This window comes from Pongo abelii, chromosome 1 (genome assembly GCF_028885655.2).
Source record: "Pongo abelii isolate AG06213 chromosome 1, NHGRI_mPonAbe1-v2.0_pri, whole genome shotgun sequence".
Lineage (NCBI taxonomy): Eukaryota > Metazoa > Chordata > Mammalia > Primates > Hominidae > Pongo > Pongo abelii.
The window spans coordinates 147,963,655-147,977,810 of NC_071985.2; the positions used below are offsets into that span (position 1 = coordinate 147,963,655).

Here is a 14,156-nt window from a genome sequence, read left to right on the forward strand (position 1 = left end):
CAGAATCCAAGATCAAGGTGCTAGCACACCTGGTGTCTGCTGAGGGTACTCTTCCTGGTTTGCAGACAGCCATCATCTTGTTATATCCTCATATGGTGGAGAGAGAGAGATATCTCTCTCCTGTTTTTTCTTATATGGTCACTAGGGCACTAATTGCATTCACGAGGGTTTGACCCTCAAGACCTAATTACCTCCCAAATGCCCCGTCTCCAAATATCATCACATTGGGGATTTAGGTTGCAACATATAAATTTTGGTGGGGGAGGGGGATTGGTAAAGTGGGGACAAACATTCAGTCCACAGCAGGCAGTGAAACTATTCTGTATGATACTATAGTGGTAGATACCTGTCATTATACATTTGTCAAAACTTACAGCCTGCACACAAGTGAACCCTAAAGTATGGACTTTGAGTGATAAGTTGTCAATGTATATTCATCGATTATAACAAATGTACTACTCTGGTGTAGGATGTTAATAGTGTGGGAGAGGCTATGCATATGTGGGAGCAGGGAATATATAGGAACTTTGTACTTTCTGTTAAATTTTGCAATAAACCTAAAACTGCTCTAAAAAGAGTCTATTTTTAAAAAATTAAAATAAGAATAAATATTTCATAATACATGGAACACAGCCACTCTCTTCTTTACATATTGTGTATGATTATCTTTACACTAGATAGTTAAATAGTTGTAAAGGAGAAAGTACAATCCGCAAAGCCTACATATTTATATCTGACCTTTTACAGAAAAAAAAATAGCCAACCCTGAATTATAAGATAGCTCGCTGAAAACTGGCTTATTTGATGTCGAAAAATCAAGGTGCATTAATATCTCCCACCACATGCAAAGTTGAAGTACAATGGAATTTGATATGAAGGATAAAACTATTACAGAAAATGCAGAAGAATGGTGAATTAAGGGTAGAGAACAACTTCTTTAAAAAGATCATAAAAGTACAAACTATAAGGATTAGTATCCTTAATTTTGATTTCCTATACCAAAATTAAAGACTTTCATCCAAGGAAGAACACCATGGACAAAAAGATAGATGACGACTGGAAGAAAATACTTATAATGTTTAAAAGTGGCATGGAATTAATATCTACAATATACAGAACACTACTTGTACATCAAAAAATTTTTGAAAGAATGTGAAAGTAGGTAAATAAAGAGCATCGTTTTTCTCTTATTTTATTCTATTCTCCCTCTCCATATTCTTCACAATAAATATTTTTTGTCTGCCCAACCTAGAAAATTTAAATTGTTGCATTGCTACTAGCCTGACTCACATTTTCTTTTCTTTTCTTCTTTTCTTTTCCTTTTCTTAGACTGGGTCTCTGTTGCCCAGGCTGGAGTGCAGTGGCACAATCTTGGCTCACTGCAACCTCGACCTCCCAGGCTCAGGCAAGCCTTCTGCCTCAGCCTCCCAAGCAGCTGGAACCACAGGCGTGGGCCACTATGTCCAGTTAATTTTTGTATTTTTGGTAGAGACAGGGTTTCACTATGTTGCCCATGCTATTCTTGCACTCCTGGGCTCCAGCAATCCACCCTCCTTGGCCTCCCAAAGTGCTGGGATTACAGGTGCAAGCCACTGTGTCCGGCCTATCTCACATTTTTTTAGACTACTTTCTAAAAATTCCCTTTTAACACTAAATCAGTGAAACTTCCACATGAAGACAAACTGCTAGAGAAATTTAAGACCTTTAGGTTGTAAAATTAAAATGTCATATTATAAAACACTGTTGAGCAAAAGATTCTTGTGTTATTTGGTTATTGGTCATTACAAATTTGAGGCAGGACACAAAGCTTTTTGTGCTGTGATATTCAGAACAGAACACAAATGCTTGAAAGGATTAACATAGCACAAAACAATGTCTATTACTACCCACTGAAAAATAAGCCATGATCTTTACTACAAACAAGTGACTTTTTGAAAGTTAAAAACTTAATGCCTACTGAGAATTAAATTTACTAATTGAGAATGATTAGATTCAATGGCTGAAAACTTTAGTATGTGTTATATTTATAATAAATCCTTCAGCCATCTGACTCCAGTAATTTTCCACTCTTACTCTTCTCCCCCCTCAATTCCCGCACACACTCAGATTAAATATTTCTTAGAACCTTGCTACTTACAGAGTGGGACCAGCAGCAGCAGCAGCAGCAGCAGCAGTAGCAGCAGCAGCAGCATCTTCTTGCTAGAAATGCAAAACCTCAGGTCCTACTGAATCAGGCTGCTTCAATAAAAACTCTGGTGACTCATGTGCACATTAATGTTTGAGATCCCCAGATCTCCCTTTTGAAACTATTTCTCCCTCTGCAGGGGTCCCCAAACCCCGGGCTCCAGACTGGTACAGGTCTGTGGCCTGTTAAGAACCAAGCCGCACTGCAGGAGGTGAGCATTGAGCAAGAGAGCAGCGGTTCCATTCGATTCTCATAGGGGCAGAAGCCCTACTGTGAACTGCGCATGCGATGGATCTAAGTTGCAGGTTGTGTGCTCCTTATAAGACTCTAATGCCTACTGATCTGAGGTGCAACAGTTTCATCCCGAAAACATCCTCCCCTCATCCCCCCACCTGTCCGTGGAAAATATCATCTTCCATGGAACCAGTCCCTGGTGCCAAAAGTTGGGGTCTTACTATGTTGCCCAGGCTGGAGTGCAGTTGCTATGCACAAAGCTGGATGATTGCGCACCTCCGATGAAAGGGGCTCAAAACCAAGGAATTTTTGTCTAATAACCCCTTGGAAGTGCCTTAAAAGAGGGTCAATTATGTGTGCTTTATATACATCGTCTGTCCAACTGCTTCTGCCTGTACACGCATATTAAAATAATTACCTGGCAGAATATTCTTTGCCTGAGCTAAACCTGGAGATCTTTTAAACGCTTGCAGACTCACAGAGCCTGGCACTGTGGACTTTGCTGCTGCTACCTCGTGAAAAGGAGGGGTACGAGCTCTAGGAGGCTGTCGGCCACGTCCAAACTACCAAGCCAACATCACTAGGAGCCGAACACGGCTTTTGGTCATGTACTGACGACTCTTATCTCTATGACTCACAAATGGCGACCGACTGTCCGGTTTCCCACAGGCGTCTTCCTTTCGTGCAACAAGAGGAAAGAGCAGCGGCGGCTGCAGCAGGGCCCTGGGTTGCGAGTCCAGCCCTGGGGCCGTGCACCCTCCCTCCGCGCCCGCCGGGCCACGCTGACGCTCCCTCCCGGCTCCCTCCCTTTCATCCCGACGCGGGCGCAGGGCGACTCGCTTTTCCTATTCCTTGCGCGCCGGTCGCACTTTCTAACATCTCAGAAATATGGCCCTTGTCACAGACTTTCATGATCGTGCACTTTAAAGAAAAGCCAGAATGAATGCACTTGTCCGAATGAACTTGTCAGTTTAATGTGACGTCCTCGAGGGAAAGGACCATGTCTTTGTCATCCCAGAGACCACAGTACCCAACGGTCGGCTTGGCTCTCAGTGAGTGTTTCCCTAAGCATCAAAACAGGAATGACCAAAGCAACGGACAAATGAATGCATGTGGAAACAAGAAATGAATGCATGAAAGAGTGAAGAAAAGAAGGGGCCAGGCGCAGCGGCTTACACCTGTAATCCTAGCACTTTGGGAGGCGGAGGCAGGAGGATCGCTCTGGTCCAGGAGTTCAAGATTGCAGTCAGCAGTGATCGCAGCTCAGGCGACAGAGTGAGACCCGGTCTCACCCCCCGCCACCCCTCCCCCAAAAAGGCAGAAACCCCAGAGGGTCGGGAGTGCCAGGTGTGGCCGCCCGGGGGCGGTGTGGAGGGTGCGTGGGCCACTTTGCCGCAGGGCCCACCGCCCGGGTCCCTCTGTAAGGCGCTTCTCCGGCAGACACCCCGAGCCAAAGCGGGCCGCACCGCAGCGCTGGGCACTTGGGTGGAGAGCGCAAGGGCCGCGGGCCTGCGCCCAGACAGGTGTAGCCGTCCCACGCTAGGTGTCCTCCTGCCGCTCCCGGGCCGCGCCATGCCTCGAGGCATGGAGGTGCTGGACCTGCCGGTATGGAACCGCGCCTCGGGTCTGTTCTGGGGGCCGCACCACAGGTCAGTGCCCCAGGGCGCCCTTGGCGCGCCCCACGCCTCCCTGGGGGCCCCACCGCCGCCCCCTTTTGGGACTGCTTACTTCCTCGGCTCTTCTCGCGCGCGCGCGCCTCGGTTCCATCCCCTACGGCCCCCACCCCGCCTCCCCGTCGCCGACCCCCTTCTCCGGGAGCGCTGGGAGGCTGGTCCGCTGAAGCGTGGAATAAGTCCCCTAGGACCCCAAGTGGGGAAGCTCCGGTCCCGGGTGGGAGGCGGCGGGGCGGGGCGGGGCAGCCCCTTGGGGGCGGGGCGGGAGCGTCTGGCCACGCGCCGCATCCTGCAGGGAGCACACAGAGCCGCCTTTCAGCCGCCCGAGTAGGGCCCGCCGCACTCCGCGACTACCGCGCCTGCCCTCGGGCCGGGGTCTGCGCGCACCACGCGGCCGGCAGGAAGGGTAAGAGAAGGGAACCCCGCTTAGCAGGGCTCCAACTTCGGCAGACGCGTTCCGGCGAGGCGAAATGAGTCGGCCGTGAACGGTGTTTCCTGTTCCGAATCCCGAGAGCCCTGGAAAGTTTTGAAGGAGGAGGCATGGCCCAGCAGCCTTATCGTTTTCCCCAGGCAAGGATTCCGGAGAGAGGATCAGGTGTTTTCAGGTTAACCGTCAGGTGAGGAGTCTGGGCTTCATCTTTCAGGATGCTGGACTGGAGAAATCTTCCTAAAGTCGATGGCTTTACTTTCGTAGACTAGAGCTTGCTTGCTGCCTTGGGAATGCTTATATTAACTGCTTGCGTTAGTTAAATAAGGCTAGGCTGTGCCTTCCAGAACAAACAGGCCTTTCCCTCAGGTGGGAGGGTTGTAGTGTGGCTAACCCCAGTTCCTCGGCCTTTATGAAAAGGCGCACAGTTCAGCCGGTTGGCGCTGCCAGCGGGCCCCTCCTCCGTGGTCAAAGCTCCAGCCACCCCAGCACAGTTGAGCCAAAGTTGTGAGTACAAACAGACCTTGGCTCCCCCGTTTCCTGCTCTCCAAACATATATATATATGAAATATATACGTATGTGTGAGTGTGTGTGTCTCTGGTTGTACGGTACTTGTGGGAAACAAAATTGTATGTCATTGTAAACTGAGAATGGAAGAAAAGTTTAGTAAGAGAGAGGTGGGAGAGGTTTCTTATGGGTGTCAGGATGTAGACTCTGATATTTTATGTAGAAGGAACCAACTACGTAGTTCTCCCCCAGAAATGGGATGTGGGTTTCACTCTCAGGAGCTGCTCGTCACCTTTGTGATGTGCTAACCAAAATCGCACAAGTTTTGGGAAATTTGATAGCTTTCCCCTATTGAGTCAGAAGTTTCTTGAGACTTTAGCCTGTCTTCCTCTTCATACCTTAAGAGGAGTCAAACTCCCTTTGCCGTGAACTTTCCACAGGCACACCCTTCTCCTTTAGAAAGTCCTTCATAGGTCAGTTTCTGTGGCCAGAACTCTAAAAACGACACATTTTCCATACAGAGGCCATCATAATACCAATTTTATTTAACCTCCTGTAATAAAAAATGAGTGAATCCTAATAAAGTGTTTGAGGTAGCCACATTCTTTTCTGTGAAGAAGAACATATCAAAAGTGTTTTTTTTTTAAATAGAGTAATAGATATAAAATATTTTAATGAAGCAAATGAGAAGAACTGAGAGACATAGTTTGAGCAGAGGGGCATGAAATACAGAACTGAAAGTCAAGAATGATCCTATTCACAAGCTGATCTCTTTGGCTAGATCTCTGTCAGCAAAGTGAAACCTAGAACAAGACAATTTTAAAACCGGCGGAAAAAGAGATGGCTTCTTGTGACTATAGCTTTCAAAGTAAAAATAGTGGCCAAAGAAAACTCTTCTGGCCGTAAAAGTAAAAGTGGACTTTCCTGAAGCTGGGCTGTTTTCTTTAAGGCCTAGGGTCTAAGTTCCATGTGTCAGTCCTGAAGAATTAAATCACTCTTTAGTGAGCTCTTGTGTCACATGTTAAGGGGTTCATAGAAAAAAGTGCAGGCATACCTTGTTTTATTGTTCTTTGCTTTATTGCACTTTGTAGATACTGCATTTGATTTTTTTTTTTACAAATTGAAGGTTTGTGGCAACCCTGTGTCCAGCAAGTCTATTGGTGCCATTTTTCCAACAGCATGTGCTCACTTTGTGTCTCTGTGTCACATTTTGGCAATTCTCTCAATATTTCAAACTTTTTCATCATTAATATTGTATCTGTTATGGTGATCTGTGACCACTGATCTTTGATGTGACTACTGTAATTGTTTTGGGGTGCCATGAACTGTGCCCATATAAGACAGGGAACTCAATTAATAAATGTTGTATGTGTTCTGACTACTCCACCGACCAGCCATTCTTCTATCTCTTTTCCTCTCCCCAACCCTCTCTATTCCCTGAGACACCACAATATTGAAATTAGCCCAATTAATAACCCTACAGTGGTCTCTAAGTGTTTGAGTGCAAGGGACAATCACAGGTCTCTTACTTTAAAGGTAGGAATGATTAAGCTTAGTGAGGAAGGTATGTTGAAAGCTGAGACAGACCAAAAGCTAGGCATTTTGTGCCATTTAGCCAAGTTTTGAATGCGTATGAGATGTTCTTGAAGGAAATTATAAGTGCTACTCCAGTGAAAATACAAATGATAAGGAAGCAAAACAGCCTTATTGCTTTTATGGAGAAAGTTTTTGTGGTCTGGATAGATCAAACCAGCGCCAACATTCGCTAAAGCTAAAGCATAATCTAGAGCAAGGCCCAAACTCTCTTCAATTCTGTGAAGGCTGAGAGAGGTGACGAAGCTGCAGAAGAAAAGTTTCAAGCTAGCAGAGGTTGGTTCATGAGCTTTAAGAAAGGAAGCCATCTCTATAACGTGTAAGTGCACGGTGAAGCAGAAAGTGCTGATATAGAAGCTGCAGCAAGTTAGTTAGAAGATCTAGCTAAGATCATTGATGAAGGAGGCTACTCTAAACAACAGATCTTCAATGTAGACAAAACAGCCTTCTACTGGCAGGGGATGCCATCTAGGACTTTCCTAGGTAGAGAGAACAAGCCAGCATCTGATTTCAAAGGTGCAAAGGACAGGATGACTCTCTAGTTAGGAACTAGTACAGCTGATGACTTTTAAGTTGAAGCCAGTGCTCATTTACCATTCCAAAAATCCCAGGGCACTTAAGAATTATGTTAATCTACTCTGCCTCTGCTTTGTAAATGGAACAACAAAGCCTAGATGACAGTACATTTGTTTACAGCATGATTTACTGAATATTTTAAGCTCATGGTTGAGACCTACTGCTCAGAAAAAAAGATTTCTTTCAAAATATTACTGCTCATTGATAATACCTCCGGTCATCGAAAAGTTCTGATGGAGATGTACAAGGAGATGAATGTTGTTTTCATATATGTTAACACAACATCCATTCTGCAGCCCATGGATCAAGGAGTAATTTCAACTTTCAAGACTTATTATTTAAGAACTACATTTTGTAAGGTTATAGGTTGCCATAGAAAATTATTCCTCTGATGAATCTGGACAAAGTAAACCCTTCTGGAAAGGATTCATCATTATGGATGCCATTAAGAACATTCATGATTCATGGGAAGAGGTCAAAATATTAACGTTAACAGGAGTTTGGCAGAAGTTGATTTTATCCCTCATGGATGACTTTGAAGGGGTCTAGATTTCAGTAGAGGAAGTATTAGGTCAGTGAAAAAGTAATTGTGGGTTTTGCCCTTACTTTTAATGGCAAAAAAACACAATTACTTTTGCAGCGATCTGCTAACCACAGATGTGGTGGAAATACCCAGAGAACTAGAAGAGAAGCCTGAAGATGTGACTGAATTGCTGCAATCTCATGATCAAACTAGAATGGATGAGGAGTTGTTTGTTATGGATGAGCAAAGAAAGTGGTTTCTTGAGATGGAATCTACTCTTGGTGAAGATGCTATGAACATTGTTGAAATGACAACACATAATTTAGCATATTCCATAAACATAGTTGATAAAACAGCAGCAACGTTTGAGAGGACTGACTCCAATTTTGAAAGAAGTTCTACTGTGGGTAAAATGCAATCAAACAGCGTTGCATGCAACAGAGAAATATTTTGTGACAGGAAGAGTTAATTGATATATCAGACTTCATTGTTGTCTTCTTTTAAGAAATTGCCCTAACCACCCCAGCCTTCAGCAACCACCACCCTGATCAGTCAGCAGCCATCAACAAGGAGGCAAGACCCTCCACCAGCAAAAAGATTACAGCTTGCTGAAGGTTCAGATGATTGTTAGCATTTTTTAGTATGAAGTACTTTTAAATTAAGGTGGGTTTTTTTAAGACATAATGCTATTGCAGACTTAATAGACTATGGTATAGTGTAAACATAACTTTTATATGCACTGGAAAACCAAAAAATTTATGTGACTTGCTTTACTGCAGTATTTGCTTTATTGTGGTGATCTGGAACCAAACTTGCAATATCTCTGAGGTATGCCTGTAATTTTATTTCCAGACTTCATTTTATCAAACTGCAATGTTCTGTTCAGTATTAAATGTTTACAGCCGTGTTTTTGGTTTGTTTATTTGTTTGCTTTGGCAATCATCTGAATTTTTTTTTCTTCCGACTCTTCTCAGCCTGCCTATAGCTGAGCTTTCTACTCTGTTTTGAGCTTGGGCCTCAGCCCCATTTTTCCTGGTATGAGAGACTGTGTCCAGCGAATGTTGTCCATATTCCTTTTCCCTCAGCTGGGTGGGCTGTTTCCTTTCTTCTCTTTTGAAGGTTGTGTTTTGTTTTCTCCCCTTGAATACATCTCTTTAATTTCAGCCTAAAACATCTGCCAGGCAATAATTGATAACCCATGAGGCAGAAGATTCTTGAAAATAGTCTTTGGTGTAATTCTAGAAGACCCACAATTTAAATGGTGGCCTTAAAAAATCATACTACTTATGCCAACTACAGGGATTTGCTAGAGATAGATAGAATGTAGGGATTCACCAACATGACACTGAGTTGGGCTTGTCCAAAATTAAGGTAACCTCAACGCTTTGAGGAAAAAATGATTATTTCTTTATAACTTCTTTTCCTTAGGGAGAGTCATCAGCATGACTCTATTAAGTTGGGCTCTTACTGAAAATATTGGAGAAAGAAAAATGTTAGGAAATGTCATAATTCCAGTCATCTTCCTCAGTTTTAACTGCATGTGGAATCCTTTATTTCTGAGAAATGGAGTTTCCCTTTCTTTATCTCTTCCTCAGAGAACTATTTCTTCTAGTTTCCAAAGGAGTGTAGCTTGTTTAGAAGAAGCACTTTAAAAGTATGCAGCCCTAGTTCTGTTTTCCTGGTGTTCAGAGGCAGCAAAGTGGTGATCAGAGGTGATTTTTAGGAACTTGGTGGCACGATTGTCTGTAGGGAAACTCCTGAAAGGTTAGCATGTTCATCTTTCACGAGTGGCCCTAATGGAAAATGAAAAGCCCCTATGGCCTTTCTTCAGGGGGTTTCTTAGGGTTAGAATGACCATGTCATTTATGTTCTGAGAGCTGTGCTGAGAAGGGAACCAAAGTTTTCTTCTTTGCCTTTTTCCCCCTCAACTTCACTTAATTGACATCTGCCTGCCCTACTCAGCTACCTCAAAACCTCAGTTGGCTAGATATTTTTCTTTCTTCCTCTCTTGTGAGACTAGCAGATCACGAGAAAATTTGTTCATTGTAGGAATTGGAGTGAAAAAATGACGTGCGAGTTGTTAGGAATGGTCTAAAGTATTTCATCTGTTGGACTGCCCCTGGTATTATCCTGGGGCCAACACAGTCATTACTGTAGAAACATTGAATTTTAGTCTCCGTATCTATCACTCCTTCCACCCTCTACCCCAAACCAATCATGCACAAACTAAGGCAGGGAAATACCTGACTACCTGATACATATCAGACTTTTTCTTTTTGAAATAGCCCATTTTAATTCATAATAATAACTCAAGAATTCAGACGTTAACCACCAAAAATGAAAAAAATATGGAAAACTTAATGAAGAAAATTAAGATTACCTATAATACTACTTCACAGAGATTATAAAAATATGGAGGCTTTTTTGGCTGGTTCACATGCTTCTAGACTTTAAAATGTCTATATACACGTATAAATGCTAGCTTTTTTTTTTCCAGCCTGGGTCGTGTTCTGTCACCCAGGCTGGAGTGCAGTGGCACAATGACAGCTTACTGCAGCCTCAAACTTCAAGGCTCAAGCGATCCTCCTGCCTCAGCCCCCCAAGTAGCTGGGACTACAGGTGCCTGCCACCACTCCTGGCTAGCTTGTTATTATTAATTATTATTATTATTTCTAGAGATGGGGGTCTCCCTAGGTTGCCCAGACTGGTCTCAAACTCCTGGGCCCAAGGGATCCTCCTGTCTCAGCTTCCCAAAGCCCTGGGATTACAGGCCTAAGCCACCATGCCCAGCTTATGCTGACATTTTTTGAAAAATGAGATCTCACTATATCTATTCTGTAACTTTAAAAAAATTGCAATATGTTATAGACATCTTCAAGTCAGTGCAAAGGTACAAATAGGGCTGCAATTAACATTTCTGTAACTAACTCATTTTAAAACTTGTATTATAAATCCATAGAAGTTTGACTCTTTTTTTTTTTTTTTTTTTTTTTTTTGAGATGGAGTCTCGTTCTGTTACCCAGACTGAAGTGCAGTGGCGTGATCTCAGCTCACTGCAACCTCCGCCTCCCAGGTTCATGCGATTCTCCTGCCTCAGCCTCCCAAGTAGCTGGGATTACAGGTGCACACCACCATGCCTGGCTAATTTTTTTTGTATTTTTAGTAGAGATGGGGTTTCACTATGTTGGCCAGACTGGTCTTAAACTCCTGACCTCAAACTCCTGACATCGTGATCCCCCTGCCTTGGCCTCCCAAAGTGCTGGGATTACAGGTGTGAGCCACTGCACCCGGCCCAGAAGTTTGATTCTTAAGTCACTTTTATAGATACTGCCCAAGTGCCAATCCAAATTTACATTTCTTTTAATAGTTTTAAAATCATTCCTCATAAATAAAAATTAAGATAGGTTTTTACCAACCTGATTGTTAGTAAATTTTTATTGTTCAATGTTCACTGGCTTGTTCAGATTCATTGCCTATTATATTGGATTGTCTTTTTCTTAATAGTCTGGAGCTCTTTAGAGATCATAATAGATAGTTAACTTTTGCCTGTGTAAATATATTGCACATTTTTCTCCAAATCTGTTTGTCTTTTAACTTTTTGAAGTCTTAAATTTTTATGTTAAGATCTGTCAGTCATTTTTACATCTTCTAAATTTTTTTGTACTTAAAAAGGCATGTTAAATTATTTTTAAAATCCTATATGTTATACTACTATCAATTTTGTTTTAAAAATATGTCTAAATTTTATTTTTGCACTCAGTTTGAGAGAATACTCTTTCTCTTTCCCAAATGGATAGCAAATTATTATAATAACAACTCATTGAATAATTTATTCTTTGGAAAGACTAGGAATAATGAGTAAAACAAAGTAGGATTTCTATCATCAGCAAACCAGGCAACTAAATTACCTACAACTTGCTAATGTATCTTGACTAAGTAAGATTTACTTTGAAATATATTTTTAATTCACTTTTTAATACTAATATTGTAGACTTTCTATTATTTTTATGTTATTAATATTGTTGTTATTATTATTTGATCACAAAAGATATTAACCAAGGAAAAGTTCATGTAGTCGAGGTTGATGTCTCATTATTGCTTCATTTCTTTTTCCAACAGATTTTCATTGAACACCTATTATGTGTTAGATACTATGCTGTATGCTGGGCTATATGGTTATAAACAAGACCCACCCTTCATAAAGTCCATTGCAGGGGAGACCGATAAAGATTGTGATTGCAATTATGAAGGAAATAAAGTGATGATAGAGGCAGTGGGGAAGACCACATTAATAGAGTGGCCAGAGAGCCCTCTCTACCGAGGTGTCATTTGTGCTGAGAGATGAAGGGTGACAGGAAGAAACCAGACACACAAAGAGCTGGGGGAACAGCAGTAGGGTGGATGAAATGGTGAGTGAAATGTGCAGAGCGGGGACCGTCCACACCCAGGAAGGAAGCCATTGTGTAGTGAGGAAGGGGAAGAGAGTATGGGAGGAGTGGGCAGGAGTCTTTTAGCAGGGGTAGGAGGTTTGGATTTTACTCTGAGAGAAGGGGAAAGCCCCTAAAGGGTTTTAAACAAAGAAGTGGTGTCTGACTTATGCTTTTAAAATTACCCCTCTGGCTACTACGTGAAGAATTGGGAGGCTATTGCAGTTGGGTAAGAGATGATGGTGCTTGGACCAGGGAGGCTGCAGTGCATAGACAGAGATGGGGACCACTACTTGTGGTTTTGAAGGAAAACTTGATAAATTGAATGTGAGAATTGAATACAAAGGGAACTCAAAGTATACTTTAGAGCAGTGGTTCCCATACTTTGCGACACATTAGAATCACCTGAGTAGCTTATAAAACTCCTGATGCCCAGTTCACTCATCCTACTAATTAAATCAGAATGTCTTGGGGCTGAGAGGCAAGCGCTGAAATATTTTAAAAATCCTCAGGTGGGCTGGACAGAGTGGCTCACACCTGTAATCCCAGCACTTTGGGAGGCTGAGGTGGGAGGATCGCTTGAGTCCAAGAGTTCAAGACCAGCCTGGGCAACATAGCAAAACCTGTCTCCATTTAAAAAAGCAAAAATTAAAATAAAAAAAATCCTCAGATGATTCTGCTCTGCACCCAAGATGGAGAATGGACTAAGGATTGCAGCTGGGTCACTGAATGCACTAAGGATTCCAACTGAAGCATTTTTTTAAAATACTAATAGCAATGCATTTCTTTTAAAAAAATTATTTCAGTAGTTCTTAGGGAACAGGTGGCATTTGGTTACATGAATAAGTTCTTTAGTGGTGATTTCTGAGATTTTTGTGTACCCATCACCCAAGCAGTGTACACTGTACCCAGTCTGTATTCTTTTATCTTTTACCCCATTCCAACCCTTTCCCCTGAGTCGCCAAAGTCCACTGGATCATTCTTATGCCTTTGCATCCTCACAGCTTAGCTCACACCTATAAGTAAAAATATATGATGTTTGGTTTTCCATTCCTGAGTTACTTCACTTAGAATAATGGTCTCCAGATCCATCCAGATTGCTGCGAATGCCATTATTTTGTTCCTTTTTATAGCTGAGTAGCATTCAATGGTATATATATACACATCTATATATATATGGCATATATATACATCTATATATATATGCCATATAGATACATCTATATATATGCCATATAGATACATCTATATATATGGCATATATAGATAGGTAGATAGATAGATAGATAGATATACCTATATATATCACCTTTTCTTTATCCACTCACTGATTGATGGGCATCTGGGCTGGTTTTATATTTTTGCAGTTACAAATTGTGCTGCTATAAACATACGTGTACAAGTATCTTTTTCATATAACGACTTCTTTTCTTCTGGGTAGATACCCAGTAGTGGGCTTGCTGGATCAAATAGTAGTTCTACTTTTAGTCCTTTAAAGAATCTCCACATTGTTTTCCATAGTGGTTGTATGAGTTTACATTCCCATCAGCAGTTTAAAAGTGTTGCTTTTCACCCCATCCCCGCCAACATCTATTTTTTTGATTTTTTGATTATGGCTATTCTTGCAGGAGTGAGGTGGTATCGCATTGTGGTTTTGATTTGCATTTCCCTCATCATTAGTGATGTTGAGCATTTTTTCGTATGTCTGTTGGCCATTTGTATATCTTCTTTTGAGAATTGTCTATTCATGTCTTTAGCCCACATTTTGATGGGGTTATTTTTTTTTCTTGCTGATTTGAGTTCCTTGTAGATTCTGGACATTAGTCCTTTGTCAGATGTATAGATTGTGAGATTTTCTCTCACTCATTGGTTTGTCTATTTATTCTGCTGATTGTTTATTTTGCTGTGCAGAAGCTTTTTTTTTTTTTTCTGAGATGGAGTTTTGATCTTGTTACCCAGGCTGGAGTGCAATGGCGCTATCTGGGCTCTCTGCAACCTCCGTCTCCTGGA

General features: G+C 42.1%; 1 protein-coding gene across 1 annotated transcript in view; it reads left to right on the forward strand.

The window, feature by feature from the left end:
- The first annotated feature begins 4,351 nt into the window (after positions 1–4,351).
- The window catches only part of MCOLN2 (mucolipin TRP cation channel 2), a 75,114-nt gene continuing 65,309 nt past the window's right edge, over positions 4,352–14,156 (forward strand). Inside the window, exon 1 of the mRNA XM_024256556.3 lies at positions 4,352–4,709. Coding sequence (XP_024112324.1) covers positions 4,633–4,709 — 77 coding nt within the window. The 5' untranslated portion in view covers positions 4,352–4,632. The remainder of the gene's footprint in view (positions 4,710–14,156) is intronic.